General features: G+C 44.3%; 7 protein-coding genes across 12 annotated transcripts in view; 1 reads left to right on the top strand and 6 right to left on the bottom strand.

Annotated features, from left to right (window-relative positions):
- LOC125768126 (uncharacterized) overlaps positions 1-16,115 on the bottom strand; it is a 146,526-nt gene extending 130,411 nt beyond the window's left edge. The window contains exon 1 of one of the 5 annotated variants that reach the window (XM_049435374.1): positions 14,701-16,115. The gene's annotated coding sequence lies outside the window, so the exon portion shown is untranslated. Of the gene's footprint in view, positions 1-2,676; positions 2,922-14,700 lie in introns of those variants that run through there. The other 4 variants (XM_049435375.1, XM_049435378.1, XM_049435376.1 and 1 more) reach the window with 4 other exon arrangements.
- On the top strand, positions 5,995-10,417 carry LOC125768114 (mucin-17). Its single transcript, XM_049435336.1, has 4 exons — positions 5,995-6,969; positions 7,039-7,231; positions 7,298-9,469; positions 9,896-10,417. The coding sequence occupies exons 1-4, from the start codon at positions 6,251-6,253 to the stop codon at positions 10,415-10,417; spliced, it is 3,606 nt and encodes a 1,201-aa protein (XP_049291293.1). The 5' UTR covers positions 5,995-6,250.
- Positions 10,437-11,414, bottom strand: LOC125768145 (C-type lectin 37Da-like). Its single transcript, XM_049435407.1, has 2 exons — positions 11,042-11,414; positions 10,437-10,937 (listed from the first exon to the last, which is right to left on the bottom strand). Exons 1-2 carry the CDS (start codon positions 11,177-11,179, stop codon positions 10,560-10,562), a joined length of 516 nt encoding a protein of 171 aa, XP_049291364.1. The 5' UTR covers positions 11,180-11,414; the 3' UTR covers positions 10,437-10,559.
- LOC125768147 (C-type lectin 37Db-like) lies at positions 11,537-12,237 on the bottom strand. The gene is made up of 2 exons (XM_049435409.1): positions 12,096-12,237; positions 11,537-12,021 (listed from the first exon to the last, which is right to left on the bottom strand). Exons 1-2 carry the CDS (start codon positions 12,219-12,221, stop codon positions 11,638-11,640), a joined length of 510 nt encoding a protein of 169 aa, XP_049291366.1. The 5' UTR covers positions 12,222-12,237; the 3' UTR covers positions 11,537-11,637.
- Positions 12,554-13,263, bottom strand: LOC125768146 (C-type lectin 37Db-like). Its single transcript, XM_049435408.1, has 2 exons — positions 13,032-13,263; positions 12,554-12,968 (listed from the first exon to the last, which is right to left on the bottom strand). The coding sequence occupies exons 1-2, from the start codon at positions 13,158-13,160 to the stop codon at positions 12,585-12,587; spliced, it is 513 nt and encodes a 170-aa protein (XP_049291365.1). The 5' UTR covers positions 13,161-13,263; the 3' UTR covers positions 12,554-12,584.
- On the bottom strand, positions 13,337-14,495 carry LOC125768144 (C-type lectin 37Db-like). The gene is made up of 2 exons (XM_049435406.1): positions 13,946-14,495; positions 13,337-13,883 (listed from the first exon to the last, which is right to left on the bottom strand). Exons 1-2 carry the CDS (start codon positions 14,087-14,089, stop codon positions 13,497-13,499), a joined length of 531 nt encoding a protein of 176 aa, XP_049291363.1. The 5' UTR covers positions 14,090-14,495; the 3' UTR covers positions 13,337-13,496.
- A 111-nt stretch (positions 16,116-16,226) lies between the features above and the next one.
- LOC125768129 (elongation factor 1-alpha) overlaps positions 16,227-16,326 on the bottom strand; it is a 3,395-nt gene continuing 3,295 nt past the window's right edge. For both annotated transcript variants that reach the window (XM_049435385.1, XM_049435386.1), the window contains exon 2: positions 16,227-16,326. This exon is cut by the window's right edge and continues 2,019 nt beyond it. The gene's annotated coding sequence lies outside the window, so the exon portion shown is untranslated.

The following is a 16,326-nucleotide window of genomic DNA, read 5'->3' as shown; positions in this document are numbered from 1 at the left end:
CCGTGCAACTCTGAAATGACAGTTCCAAAAGCGAACTGACATATTAACTGCAAACCGGTGATGGCAAGCAATAAAAACCTCATTAGGAAATTTTACAATTGGCTCAAGTTTGACCAAATAGAACAGATTTGCAAAGTGCACAAAGTGCAAAAAGCGTTGTGCCTATTATCCGTGATATTCGCTTATCCGGCAGGGGCCGAGTCCCGAAGAGCACGGATAATCGGTGCTCCACTGTATTTTCAAGTTGAAGTGGAAATTGTTGGAAATGGAATTTATTATGTAAAAAGCTCTCTCAACTGACAGTTGATCACCGTAACGAAAGCTCAACAAAGAATCAATTCCAGCTTGCGAAAGCTCGAGCAAAGTAGACACATTCCATATCTACCTGCAGATGTTCCATTTTAACTGGAAAATAGTCAGGAAGTGGTTAAAAGTTGTAGTTTGCAAATCAATTAAAGATATCTCTCTTCTGCAAAGAAGATAAGGTGTCTAATTTAAAATTGAATCGTCCTTGCAGTTTATAACGTCAAAGCGTCAGGAGTTTATTCAAACATTTTTTATCATCTTATGCATTTGGACAATTCGTATAACGTAATTAGACAATCTACCCAACCTAATGATGGTTTGTTGTGTGATATCATTTTAAGAAGGCAAGTGCAAAAATGCAGTCCGTGCAGCTTTCAATAGCATTCCAACCAACGACTTCCTCCACCACCACAGTTCTAACCTCGGTTCCGCTCTAGCCTCAACGATATCGGTTCTCACACGGTCACAACGATTTGCAGAGGTTGGGCAAACGTTTTAAATGCTTTCAGTTTCAGTAAATGCACCACATAGGTAGATGCGGGCTGCACCCAGCTTGCATCGATGACGATGCGGTCGGTTTGGTAGTGGAGACACTTGGAACAATAATGTTCGGAAGACACCACCAGAGCGAAGGGCCCTAAGCTAACCTAACATTCTTACACCTGGGGTAAGGAGTGCATTTTCTAATACAACACCCAGCCCGTTCATTTCTAGTTCCAGACCCAAGCGTAACCAAGCGTAACCCACGGCAAAAAACCACCCACAGAACACAGTGGGAGCACTTGGGTCGCACAAACTGTCGAAGGATGATCGATTGGTTGTTGGAAGCTTTTGCAAAACACACACGCATCTTTTGGCCGGTCCACCCCATTAGTGCGGCAATTTTCAATTTTCGGTTTCTCTACCGCCATTTCAAGGCGGTGTAACAATCGTTCGTGCGCAAAACTTTCGGTCAGTTTCGAGACAACGCCAAAAGTGCCCAAAAGTACACAAATTGACAGGTGGCTAATGCGGCAATGCATGCTAACACGTGGGGGGTGGTGTTGTTGCATGCAGACAGGTGGAGGAGGTGTCTAAATGAAGGAGAGCCACAAACTTGGCCACTTCGTTTCTCGCTAGATTTTACTTTGTTTTTGTACTCAGAGTGAGCGTGTGTCCATTTTGTCTACCGATCAATTAAAGTGTACCATACATACGTTTGTGTGGCCATACACCTGAATCAATCGGCTGAAGAACGGAGCACACACATGTGTGAACCAACAATCGTCATTCACAACAACCAGCCGAAAAAAAAACGACAGAAGCCCCACATAATATGTAATCGCGAATGCAACTGCACAACATACCTGCCCTCTTCAGGTGGTCAGCTTGTGAAAAGTATGAAGAAAGGCTCTTTTTTTTGTTCCTCCCTACGTCTTGCTGTGCAGACGCGCATCCACATGCAAAACTCATTCAAGCAAATCAGTCCAATTGGAGGCCGTTGCAACATGATTCCAATAGCAAGGAGCAAAAAAAAACGTTCTTTTTCACCGTACCGATCGATTGCGCTCCAATATGTGGGCTATATTGCTTTGAATCTGTGTTTGCCTAACGTATCGGTTATTGTCCAAAAATAAAGAAAAACATTTTCGCAAGTTCACACAATGGACGAACATGATCGTGCAAGACCACACACACATATAATGTTGATACGATTATTACGATCGATTATTTGCTAAATTAAATCAGATTAATAAACCCATGCTTACCTTCCAGCCGGTTTGCAATCACTTTGAAACATGACGTTTTGAGTTCCGTTGTTATTACTATTGGCTGCGATCACCGGACCCAGCGGAAGCGACTGGCTTGTGTCAGCGAACGGAAATTCGATTAAAGACGGACTCCGTATAAATTAACTGCACCACGGAACACTTCATCACGCAAAGAACTGGTTGATATCAGCACGAAAGAAGTAAATGCGGCACTAAAACCGAAAGTGAAGATCCTCCAATTCTTTGCCAATAGGTTCGGATATTCTACGCTTTGTGTAACGCGTTAACCGTTACTGTTACGTTCTTTTGGGGGATCTTTTCGATTAACGATGATTACTCACAGCTGGAATATTTCATTACGCATAAGAATCACAACATGAAGCGAGATCACTTTATAACTACTAGCAATGGAGTGGTAATAAATTCTGCACCTGTTGCTATCTGTTTCGCAACAGGTTGATAACACCAAACGGCACTTTATTTGTTCGTCACGGTCTACTAGCTAATGCTTCTCATCCCACGCACACTTCATATCCAACGGAACAAACGAGCTTTCCAGAACTAGACACAGGAGAAAGAAAACGTGGAAAACAAGGGGACACCATTTCCCGGCACAAACCCGAAAGCACACGGAGCTTTTCCCGCTCGCCGTGTTGGGGGGAACCTGTGGGGCGAGGGTTACACTTTTGATCGCGAACTCAAACGCAGGACACAAGGAAGTCACACAACCGAACGCACCTCACGCGTTCACAGCAGCGGAATGGTTGTTGTGGTTTGAAAAGACGGCTGACGGTGATCGATCGAACGCGCGCACACACATCACACTCCGATCGTCGATTTCGGGTCTTGCTTTCGTCGACTTGCACAGAGCGCCTACTGCGGGAGTGTTTGTTCCCCCTACTATGAACTACTTCACTACAACGGTAGTATACACGTCACACACCAAAAGCGCACTCGAGCAAGCGAGAGAGAGAGAGCGAGAGAGGGAGATTCGGTCCGCATCATCAGTCTGTCCGTGTGAGTAGGGGAGGGCAAGCTTCAACCATGAGGCGCGTTATTCTCCTTCTCTTCACCATTTGGCCTATCGGCGGCACACCTTTCGCTCGCTGCATCATCGTCATCGTCTAGTAAATAATTTCCTTTTTTCCAAACGCAAACATGCATTTCGATCAAACACGCATTCAAACTGTTGGTTTTGCCACTTTTGGATGCTGCCACCGTTAACCACGCGTAAGAAAACACTAGCGTCACTTCAGAGCGGCGCCGAAAAACACGTCCGATTTCAACGATAGAAACACACACAACTGGCTGATAGGAGGAGGATAAGCAAAATGCAATTGATAACAGATTCAAACTCATCTGTATGGGATAAACAGAGAGCGAAACAATGATCGGAGATCGATCTTTCGTAGTTTTGTTTCATTCATACTCATTTCAGGAAAGAACTTCCATTCTGAATACGCATCTCACAAACATTTATGTAGTATGAAAGTGAAAATTATCTTCCAGCTATGTTTCACCACAAGCTGATGGATTTGTTTAGTAACATTTGCGGATTTGGGAAGAACTATGATGGTTCTTAGTCCTGTAAAAGTCCAAAACAGCATCCTTTCTGTTAGGCAATAATGTAACTATCGTTGCCAACTCAAGTTATTCTATAATTTCTTTGTCTTATCAATCTTTACTCACTTCGCAGATAAAACTGGTTGACCCCGCTGTAGTGCATGTTATGTCACCGAAATGACAACATTTGGCAAAGCTCGTTGGCATGCTTTCGATACGCAAAGCTTGCTTCCAATACGAAACCCCGTTTTGGTGGGTTAACTGCTTTCTTGTGAATCTACGAATTATGCAAATAAAAACATAAACCGAACAATAAGCACCGAACAAACCTCCGAAATCCGTCCTAATACACACCCAATAAAAAAAAATGACACAACACTCACCGGCTGCGGCATACAATAATAATCGTCGGGAGAAGTCATCGGGCGGGAACCCGTTGTTGCCGCGTACGGGGAACTGGGTCAGCTGTGGTGAGAGCTGTGTAGAAAATTTGTCGCGACACCAAACGTCACTTACCTTTCCCGGTGCTGTGTTTGACGAAAACCATCGTAAATGATTGCATCTTTCAGACCGAAGGTTGGTCACTGGAGGGATGTTACCGGCGCGAAACAAATGGATAACGCAAGGTCTCCCGGTTGGAGCAAGTTGAATGAATCATTTTGGCATGGCTAACGCTGCCAGATGAATGGGGCAGGCTGCTCAATCACGGCTGCTGGCAATTGTGAAAGGAAGATGCAAACTGTCGCAAAACGTGAACTGAGCAAGAACTGCCGAAGCAGCCAGCGTAACCGGATCTAAGTTGAAGATTGAAGCAAATGTAACTCCCCAATTCAGGGGTGTGTTTAAGTTTTGGCAATACATCACTACTCGCTTGGGACACATAATCTAGATTATGTTTCGTAATATTCTAATTTTGCAGCGCAATATTCAAATCCACTCAAGAGACACAAGAGAAGATCTCAATAAATTGTCCTTTCTCCACTTCGAACGTTTCAGTTGAAGAAGTCATTATATTCGCCCACAGGGAGATGAGCATAATCGTAAGGCATAGAAATTCATTTTTAACACAAAAAGGTCAGAGTACGGTAGCGAACAGGGAGTTGCAAACAATTTAGTTTCTTTTTTAATACGAAACAAAAATCTGAAGTTGTTTAATATAACCTTTCGCCAGTCAAGAGGATTCGGGCGTGCTTAAGGGTCCGACATTATCAACCAGCTTCAAGCTACCCAAAACCGTCTAACGAAGTATCTTTTAGGTTATATCTCATATAAACCAGTTCATTTGTAGCTGTAGTATAATGAAGATGTATGCCTATCTTCGGAGATTGTTACGAATATGAGTTCTCTCCAGGTTTTCTAAGAGCACCTGAAAACAACCAACAAATTGTATTATGTTTAATCTCCGCATTGTGCGTCAGCATAAGACAAGTAGAACACCTAACTTCGCACCATTTCCTAAGGCAAAGTTTTATCGAAAAATCTTCAACATTAAACTGTTGGATCAACGCCCAAAGACGGTAGAAAACAGTCACGAAAACCGAAATATCTGCCTGCCAGCATTACCTCACACTATAAATGTGAGATCGTTTTCCCTCTTCTTCCTTTAATCGATTATCCGAATCCGCAGGAAAACCGTTTACATAATTATACCCCACCAAAGGTGTCAGAAGAAAGGCCGGCAGCTTCTTATGCTGTCGTTTTACGCCAACAGAAAGACGAAAGCGAAAGCGGCATTCGCAACTGGGAGAACACCCTGGAAGATGTTGCCACACCCTCGGGGTGCTACACAGTTGACGACGGCGGACACCATCAAGTCGAAGTTCTGATGGCTGGGCGAGGATAATGATATGGATTTTTTGGTGCAGGTTTTTTCATAAATATTCACCCGTTTGATTGATTCTAAAACGGAGAGACTTCCTTGGTGGTTTTTACCGTACGATCGGTGCATGTTTGTGCCAAGGTCGAAGCAGGCAGAAACAGAAGGAGCAAGATAATCGCTAAAGAAGGTGCTGCAGAATGTATTTTTAAGATACTCAAATGCACCATGCGAAACAGTGCATCTACGGGATAGCTTAATTTTTACCATCAGTGGTAACATCACATTCTTTCAAAACTTTTTACACGTGTTCCTCAACGGCCGTTGAAATTGTAATTTTAAGTTATACAATCTCGCTCAAGGGCCAATACTTTAGGTATTTTGAGTGAATTTAATTTCAATGAGATGCACTAGGGTACCTCAATGCAGCTCATGATAATAAAAAAAGTAATAAACTTTATAAAGGCGTTTGGAGATCATTCTTTTCCAAAATCAAAGATTCAAAAACAACTTGATTTTCGAACATGCGCATAATCGTAGCACAAATAAGGCGCTTGTGTCACCCGGGCTTAAGCTGCATTTGACAGCTGCGTTTGACAGATTCAACCGTTTGGCTTAAAAGTTCTTCCGCGTCACGAACTGGTCCCGCATTGAATTACGCCTAATTTTTGCGCTCGCATATAAAGTGAATTGCCCCGGAAGGGAAATCTCAACCTATTGATAATTACAAACTGTGTGAAAATGTCATATACGTAGAGATAAGTTTATCTCGCATGTGTGATAAAACAAACGCGCACAAGAAACCCAATCCAAAATGCAGCGAGTGATGTTAAACCAAACTAGCGTCCCCTTGTCACCCAAGCAAAAACGGCTTTCCGTGGGTTTCGGAGCAAATGCATCGGTGCAGATTCATAAAACCGCCACACCAACCAGCATGCAGCAAAAGCCAGTATCGATCAGCAGTGCTGCTTCCAGCACGTATGACGATGCAACAACTCCCGGCAGAAGAAAGAGCCTTCACGAAGCACTTTTGATGCGTCTCCTATCGACACCAAGCGATGAGCCATTGTTTGGACAGCCATCATCCGACGGACCGGAATCACAGCGCACGGCAGACGATTCCTTCGATAGCTGCCTGTCGGGCAGAAGTTCACCTATCGAGCTGAACCAAACCCCGGATGCTATGCGATGCTTCACGCCGCCAGGAGCAGAATCGGCTGTTCCACCCAATCGTCGTATGCAGCTGCTGATGCGTGATTTTAACAGTCCTTCGGCGACGGCAAGGTTGCGTGCGGTGCGTGCTTTAAATTCGGTTTCCAAGCGCAACGCGTACGGTAACTTTGATATATCGTACGCCGAGCAGGACATCATCACGGCCGAGGAACGGCTTGCGCAGGAAAAGTGCACGATTCAGGATGTTATGCAAAACGTTTGCGTGTACGTAGAGGTGCGCTCTGGTACGGACAATCGTTCGGAAGGGATAAAGGAACATATTGCGTCACTAGGCGCGAAAGTCAACGAGCGATTATTAAGGTAATTAATGTTACTCATAGACATACAACATCTTGTTTAGCGTCTAAAAGTTATCTGTTTCGTTTGTAGAGATACTACGCACGTCATCTTCAAGGATGGATTGCTTTCTACATATCAAAAGGCAAAAAAAATGGACATCCCGATCGTATCGATACTGTGGATAGAGGCTTGTAAGCGGCACACATGCCTGATGAACCCGAACGACTTCAAAATATCCAATCTGGAACGATACGAAAATCCCGATCTTTTCAAACGTATTCGGGTGAGTTCTAACTTTAAAAAACACTGTTGAAATGATTTCCAATTTAACATAAATCTCCATTTTTAGCGTCAAAAATCGATGCAACCAGGTGCCGAGGAAGCAACGAAGAAGCGTCCAAATGTCGCCACAAAGACAAAGGGGCCCGCTCATGTGCTATCACCACCGTCGAAGTTGCCCGTTCTTCATCGAATTCGTAACGACGATCGGCTGGAGCGCATACTGAACGATTTCGAGGCCGAAAATCAAATGACCACCTCTGCCGAAGGACCGATCGATGAGTACGATCAACTTCTTCAGGCGGCACCGATGCGTATCCTGGAACGGTTTCGATCTACTCCAACTCCCATGGATCGGGAAGAGAATAATGCGGAGGATTGTACGACACCAACCACCACAAGTTCGACTAAAGATGAAACGCCACAAATAACGAATGAAATTCCACCACGACGTGCATTGTTCGGTGGATCTGGGTCAAAGTCTACCACACCAAGATCGCGACGTAAAACCGTCATGTTTACTCCGCAAATGACGAACGTCATCGAGGAGCCAACAGCCGGTTGTAACAGCCCGAATGTGGTTGATGTAACACCCAAACAAACAGTGCTTAGAAATCGCCGTAAAACAATCGTTCTAACAGCAAACAAGGATGCATCCACAGGCGTGCCAGAAAAGTCATCTCACGATTCGAATCGCCGTAAAAGCATCGTACCCGTTACTGAATCAACTGTTACTACGAGCAGAACCATTCGTACGCGTCGCAGCACAATGATCTCGAACGAGGTTGAAGTAGAAAATGATTCTTCTCTGAAAAACCCATCTAGTCTATACGAGAAGAAAGATCTCAACCAGCTGGAAGAAACAGTGCCAGCGAAGATTGCATCAAACAAAATGATTACTGCTTCCCACACCCCAGTAACCATCTCAACGGTGAACAAACGTTCTCGTCGGAAGACGATTGCTTTCGGAAATGAAGAAAATACGCCACCCTTAGCGGCCATTTCGATGGATTTAACAAAGACTGCTTCTAAGACACGCATGATTACGATGCGCGACACTATCTGTTCGCCGAAAGATATGGAAATGGCGAGCATGGTTGGCCCATCGAATAAACCCAGCGCGCTGGATGTAACGAAAATAAGTAGTAACGGAATGGCAATAAGCATTTCGTCGGAAGAAGGTAGTCGTTCCAATCCAAGCGACCCCGCCGAGAAGCGTAATCGTCGTCGGACGCTTTTTATCCCTTCCGTCGAGAGTGCAATGGACGGAATGGCTGCCGTTCAAAACGAAACAGTACGATCCTCGGTGGGATTATCCACTACAGATAGACGTGGGACGATGCTCTTTACGCCAAGAAACTCCACCCCGATGGAACCACTGGAAGTGAGCGAAACACCACCAGCGGAACCATCGCAATCTCGTCTGACAAATGCCGATGGCAGTAGTATCGTAAACCGACCAAATCCTACCTCCAGTTCTACGCCACTATCTGCGACGACAGCTGTTGAACCAGAGTCCGCTTTAGGTGGTCGAAAGACGCTTCTCGAGCAGTACAACGACTCACTGCTCTTCAGTTCAACTCGTGCCCCCGATCGGCGACGTCGTACCGTTTTTGACATCACGATGGATATTATGGGTCACCGGCTGTCGGAGATCAATCGACAAGTAGCAGTAGCAAAAGCATCAACAAAACCGTCTGAACGCGATGAAATATCTCTCCCCGGAGAGGCTAATTCGCCGACCAACGTAGCTCCGGTTTTAACATCTCCTACACCAGTGCCACAACAAACCTCCCTCGATGCGTACTACCGCAAGGCGTCCAAATCGTGTGAAAAATCATCGCAACATGTGGCGCCAACGACTTCCGAAGCACCACGGAAGCGAAAACTGTTCAACATCCAAACGTCCGAAGAGGAAGTGATGGCCGTTCGTAGATCACCGGCCACAGCAACCATCAAACCAACGTCTAAACGACGATCATTAGCTGCCGGTGCAATTGGTACGAAAAATCCAACCACAACTACTGCGAACAAAAATCAAAGGCGCACCACAGCACTGTTCGCGTCACCGATCGATCCCACCCAACCACGCCCGGCTGCGAAAGAAGATCAGAGAAAAAATCTTTTCCCCATCGGACGCGGCTTACCAACGATGGCATCACAGCAAGCATCGGCTCAAATGCCGCGACAATATTTGGCCACCACTAATCTGCACACCGAGCAAAGCACGTTCGTTCAGGAGGTACGGTTTCACTAGTGGTACATTATGATAATGGATTTGTGGTGGTGATAGGATGGTATGAATTAAAGTTGAAAAGAAAGACACTTGACAGGTTTAAGATTCTTGTTCGATCGAGACACAATAGTTAACTGTCGCAAAAGGGAAGCCGAGTAATAGTTAATTGTAAGATTTGATAGCACGTAGCTTTAGCATATGCTTTTTTAGTTTTTCTTATTTTGTTTTGAGTGCATTAAACTTCCTTAGATGGCTACCTCTTGGCGGTCGTCGCGCAATAAAGCATGTTTCGTTTCGTAATTCCATTCCGTAAATGAGCATTATTCCTTCCGGTGTACTTTCCCACTTCACTCTCCCTCCCTCGCTCTCTCTCGCGTAGAGATCGGATATAGAAAATAATTTAAAACAGATTATTTTGCCTACTTCTAACAGGCAATCGCAAGTCTCGATGGATTCATCATAGAGGCGAACGTCACCGACAACACCACACATCTGGTAACGCTCGAGTCACGCCGCACCGTAAATCTGCTCCGTGCGCTTATACGAGGCCTCTGGATCGTGCGCTACGAATGGATCGTTGAGTCGTATCATGCGGGTCGCTGGCTACCGGAAGAACGGTTTGAATTGCGCGAATTTTCCCGCGCAGTGCAGCTTAATCGTAGCGAAAGGCAAGCGTTCGGTAGTCAGTACCGGAATGAACTGTTTGCTGACTATGCACCGTTCTGGATATCGCCCCGTTGTGCCATTCCTGTGCAGCAGTTGCGCGAGCTTATAGTACTGTGCCGGGGAAAAGTAACCGGAAATGCTTCGCGAGCTAAATTTCTGGTCGTAGAACCGAACGACAGTGATGCGGCACCGATTGAAGGACAGATTGCCGTAGCCGCGTTGTGGATTCTGGACAGTATTACCCTCAACAAGGTAAAGAAGCTGTCCAGTAAATATCGTGTAGAGTAACAAAATTCCACCATTTTGTACAGAGAATCGTTTGTTTTTTAAGATTTAATACTAAAAGACTGATAGGCAATAAGTACATTAACCTGACAATACTAACTCTGCGCTAGAAGAGATATTTGAATAAAGCACACGCCCTGCTCAATCAATCGTACAATGTTTCGCACATGAAAAAGTTCTCCGCACCACATTGCCGATCGTCGAAGGTGTAATTTATGGACCACGGTTGGAAATACTCCAGCACAACGCAATGCTCGAACGTACAGTTATCGTGCATCGCATTGTTCGGTTCGTTTTTGGTCCAACGATCGTACGTCAGCCGATCACCGGTGGATGAAAAGAAGAACTGTCCTTCCTCGCCGAGATCATTGCCGGATGTCCACATGTGCAGAATGCCGTGCGTTTTTGTAAAACCACTCTTTTCGATATATTCCACCACACCGTTCAGCTGCTCATCGTTGTTGATCGCCACCAGGAACATGCCGCGCGTCCTGCAGTATTCCGACGCCTTGTACCAATTCAGCTGTATGTGAGCGAGAGCAGATATTTGTTCCATTTCCAGTTGGCTTGGCTTTCTAGGCTAACGGCTAGGTGTCAAAGTCCAAGACACACACGATGAACACTCACCTTAAACGTATTACCAAAGTAATAAGACTTTTCGCGAAAGATTCCGAATGTATTAATGTCCTTTTGGGTGCTTATAAAACCCACCGCCAGGAAGCTGATCATGATCGCGACCAGATGTGCCAAACGTTTCGTCTCCATCGCTGCTTGCTCGTTCGATGTCCAGCGCACAATTAACACGATCGCGTCGCAAACGGTTCCACCACTCAGCAATTCGTGGCACCATAATAGTGGAATTTACGCATAAACCGGTGCTTTCCAATACGCTGCTCGCTGCGTGTCTTAGTGCATGCAGGTTTTTGTTGATGTTTGTCTGATCGATTGCAGCAGCTCTTGATGAAACCAGTTTCTTGGGCTTCCCGATGTTTGGTTTCAAAATTACTGCCCGTAAATTGAAGGTCTTTGCTAGGGTTATCGGATTTGTCTTCAAATGCTTTCCGACTTCCCGTTATTACCTTGACCTCGGATCATAAAACTAAGAACTTCAAACTAAAAGCGTGATTGCAACATTGATCGTTGTTGTTTACGTTATACGTCTATTTTATTAAAAAGAGGTCACACAGAAACTAAGCTAAATGACCTGCTTATACTCCGCAGCTTCATGCCGGTAGTGTTTCACAGAGGAACAGAAATTCGCGCATACAAGATCGATCGTTGAATGTGTAGTTGTAGTTTGCACCACCTTCCGCATAGTACTCCAGAATGGCACAGTCCTCTCCGGTGCAATCATCGACCTTGTAATCGTTCGGTTCGGTGTCGCTCCAGTTTAGATAATTAACACGCTCTCCGGTCGATGCCCAGTAGAATTCACCCTCCTCTCCTAGATCATTAGCCGACATCCAAGCGTATAGACTTTTGTGCGTTTTCGTATAACCCGTACTGTCCAAATATTCGATGACGGCTTCCCGCTCTTCGGCGTTCCTTATCGACAGCAGGAACATTCCTCGTGATCGACAATACTCTACCGCCTTGAACCAATTGAGCTGTTTCCAAATGGAAAAAAAAGGATACTAGCTAAACTCTTCCATTAAACGGTCCTCAATGCCGTCACGCTAACCTTAAAGGAGTTGCTGAAGTAGTAATCTTTCTGGCGGAAGATTCCGAACGTGGTGTCACTACCCTGGGCGGACAGTTCCAGTACCGTTAGCACGACAAGCAGGAACACTGTTTGTAGTTTCGTCATTTCTTAGCTATGGTTTCGACCGAACTGCCTTTACGAAAGTGGCCCAGCCAGCGTGTTGATGAGTCAAACGAATACTAACACAAAGTTATTGATTGGAACAAATTCAACCGCGCAGAGGACTCGAGAAAGAACCTGTTTCAATCCACACGCACATATGCACGCAGGCATGTGCAAAGTCGGATTGAGTTGACCTCCATAGGTTATCGGAAGAAGGAGAAGGTTGGAAAGAACTGTTTTCTGCCGATCACTCTATGAACTCTATGAACAAAATTATAAGCTTGCACTACTTATAGTACGATCTTGTCAATGTTTGGTTTGGTTTTGAGGACAACAAGTGGCTGATAACTGGAATACTTGGCAGCATCATACTGGCAGTGTTTCACACAGGAACAATAATTCTTGCCTACAAGATCGATCGTTGAACGTGTAGTTAAAGTTTGCACCACCTCCCGACCTGTACTCCATGCAGCAACAGTCCTCCTTGGTGGCATTATTTCCACCGATGCCGGTCGGTTCTCCTTCCCTCCAGTTTGCATAGTTAACACGCTCTCCGGTAGATGCCCAGTGGAATTCTCCTTCCTCACCCAGATCGTTTGCAGATGTCCAGAACATAAAACTATCGCGCATCTTAGTATAGCCCGTGCCGTCCAGGTACTGTACGACTGCTTCCCGCTCTTCGCCGTTCCTTACCGAAAGGAGGAACATGCCTCGCAACCGACAGTACTCTACCGCCTTGAACCAATTCAGCTGTGGCCGGAAATAGGAGGTTTATTACATTTCTACCCTAACAAGCCTTCTTTACACAACTACCTTAAAAGAGTTGCTGAAGTAGTACTCTTTGTGACGAAAGATCCCGAACGTGGTGTCACTGGTCTCTTGAACCGACCGCTGTAGCATCGTTATCACGACAAGCAGGAACACTTTTTGTACTTTAACCATTTCTCAGCTCAGCAGCTCAGCTCAGTTTCGAACAAACTGCTTCCATCGGAGTATCAATGAGAATGAAGAATGATTTCCCCTTCTCATGCGCTTCGATGTTGCGCGACTTCTAACATGTGGAGAATCAATCTTCATTCGTCGGTTCGGAGGAGTATCTCCAGAATTTCTTCTTTGTTATACAACCAAATTTGCTCTACACTTTCGTTTATTGTTATCGAAGATCTATTACACATGTTGCTACTATTTCGTTAAGGTAACTTCTCAAAACTATTTCATCCACTACTAGTACGAACCCACCCAGCTCGACCTTGTCATAAATTGAATAAAATAACGCTTCTAACCATCCAACGATTCGCACATGAAGAAGTACTGCCTCTGGCAAGCCCTATCGTCCAGCGAATAGTTAGCTCCACCAGCCACTGGAGGTTCATAGTGCTGAAGTACTACACACTGCTCCACTGTACAATTGTCCACCTTTGCATGGTTAGGCTCACCCACTGACCACCGATCCAATACTATCCGTTCGCCCGTCGATGTCCAGATGAATTGATTTTGCTCTCCCAGATCATTGCCCGATGTCCACATTTGAAGATTCTTCTCGGTGCGGAAAAATCCACTATTCTTTATGTACTCAATGATTCCGTCTAGTTGTGCTTGGTTGTTGATCGACACTAGGAACAATCCTTGGGACCTGCAAAACGCAGCCGCCTTGTGCCAGTTTAGCTGCAGATGATGGAGACAAAATTCTAACTGATTGTTTTATTTAAAGGCCTATATGGACTTACCTTAAAAGTGGATCCAAAGTAGTAAGATTTCACTTGTAAAATCCTAAACGATACTGCATCTTGACTTATGGCTGATATTTGGAATTGAAACAAAAAGGCCACTAATAATAGAGATACAATTGAAGCCACAAAGGAGTGTTTCATGATGTTACAATGCTACTGTCCGGAGACGCTGTTCGTCTTATCTCGATGCAATCCGCGTTCGTAACTGACCGTCAGACTTATTAAGGTCTTATCAGTATGCAATGGAGACTCCTCCATTGCAAAAATCGGAACATTGTAATGCATATACCCATAATGTATTATTGATCAATGTTTTTGTGGATGATAATACAAGTCCCAGGAACAAAATTGGAATTGAATAACAGCGATGCGTTGTTACAGCACGTGTACATTCTATCCGATTTGTTTCTATTTTTGGTCTATCCCGCCAGGCCGTGTCGATTTTTTCTGGTGGTTTTATTTTTGGAAGAAAGGGGGCATCTTTCTCGTAGATAGAGGTCACATTGATGCATTTCACGCATAGAAACATTAAGGCATCGAAATGTCTGCCTCAAACCATTCGCGCTTACCGAATAGGTATATATTTTATTCAGTCACGTTAATGGCGGTTATATTAAAAATTTAATATACTATAACTATGTGCTCTTTTACGATTAGTTAGCATAGAATAAGCAATGAAGATTTACTAAACATAAGTTAAACAATTTTTTAAACAATTAAAAACATTTTCAATTAAAGGAAAAAAAACTTACCGAACTGCCATACTAAACACTTTTCCATCCAGCAGCGCGCATTCTCCAGCATCATCGTTCGTTCGCACTAACACTAGTGTACGTTTCATCGTAGGTAGTCGAGAAACTTACACGTGCAAAAACGCATCGCACACTACACATCCGTGGAAACCCTCCCCTCCATCAAAGTAGGCGATGGATTAACGAAAAGTTGCTCAAGTGCCATGCGAAAATGCCGGCCGGTATAAAAATAGCTTCTGGAAGCGGTTCACCGTTTGTTCCGGTACCGGGATCCGGTAACACGCACACCTGCCTAAAAGGCACCAACGCATGTGCAATAAACACATATTGCGATCAGTTTTGCTTCCCTTCTTTGCGAATATGCCAATTTGACGACTTCGTGGTGGTGGTGGTGAGATGCATACCTCTTGTTCCAATGACCTTTTCAATGCCTCCAGAGAGATTTGTCTTCTTTGCGTGTATATTCCCTTTCTAGGGGAATTGTTAATCCGATGGCAAAATAAAATGAAAGCAAGACAGCATTGTAACGTGGCTGGCCAATACTTGAAGCTGCGTGGCAGGCAATGATTTCGTCGTGGGAAGAAAAAATCACATTTCGATTGATTCTACTGCACCAATTGGTGCGCCACATAACCTCAATGTTGCTAATCGATCAATCTGCAGCTACAGTAGAAGACATACATTTCGCGATCGGGCGTTGCATTTGTTCCATTATCGCCGGTTGGTTGTTGTCAAGGGATCATTCTTTGGTGTGAAAGCCGCATGGCTTGCCACACCGGTGAAAGGAATGATACGCATCATTGGTCGGATTTTGCGTCCGTCATATTTCCCTCTTTCACTTTTCAAAACCGCACGGGCAACGTGGTGTATTCACCAGTGGTTGGTTTCCGGACGAGTTGGTCTTTTAGTGTTTAAATTACTTTCTATTAAATTTGAACAAAACAAATCGATTACTGCTGCCTTAGTCGAAGCGCTCAGGGAAACGAAATCTGTTTCAACCTTAAAATTTTAGCTTCACTCAACCATTGCGAGAGATATTACTTTTTTTTACTACGTATACATTAAAGTTTAACGAACCACAACGGTATGAAAAGGCCGGATACGTTCTTCATCTTCTTTCCATAGAAAACTAAAATGGCTCTTGTATCTAAAGTCTACTTCTTCAGCACTAGAGGGCAGCTTCCACATCATCTCTCTTGTGTTATCTTCGCGGTGTGTTATCTGTACGAGCACACAAACGTCACTAAATACGCAATATTGCCAAATAAGCTGATTATCCACGATTCCGCAAATAGACTTTCTCTACGAACACTACTATCGTGATATTATTGTGCACAAACACACCTGTTGGATTGCAGCAATGTTTAGCATTTGCGAAAACAACTAATTCATTATAATAGAAGCGACAACCTGTAGGATGTATTTTTTTACCTTTTTGCGCTCACAGCAACATGTGGTTCAGCGGAAATCAAATGCGAAAATAAATGATTTGTCATCTATTAATTAAAAATATAACAAATAATTGATTGTTCTTTTCAAGGATTCTCTTCTTATTGTTCCTTATTTTCTTCCCATCCTCCACTCCTTCCTCACTCCTTGCGCAACGTTATCGTTTCTATTTCTGAA

Source organism: Anopheles funestus, chromosome 3RL (genome assembly GCF_943734845.2).
Source record: "Anopheles funestus chromosome 3RL, idAnoFuneDA-416_04, whole genome shotgun sequence".
NCBI lineage: Eukaryota > Metazoa > Arthropoda > Insecta > Diptera > Culicidae > Anopheles > Anopheles funestus.
Note: the sequence above shows the minus strand (reverse complement) of the source record. Positions and strands in the feature narration are given on the sequence as shown.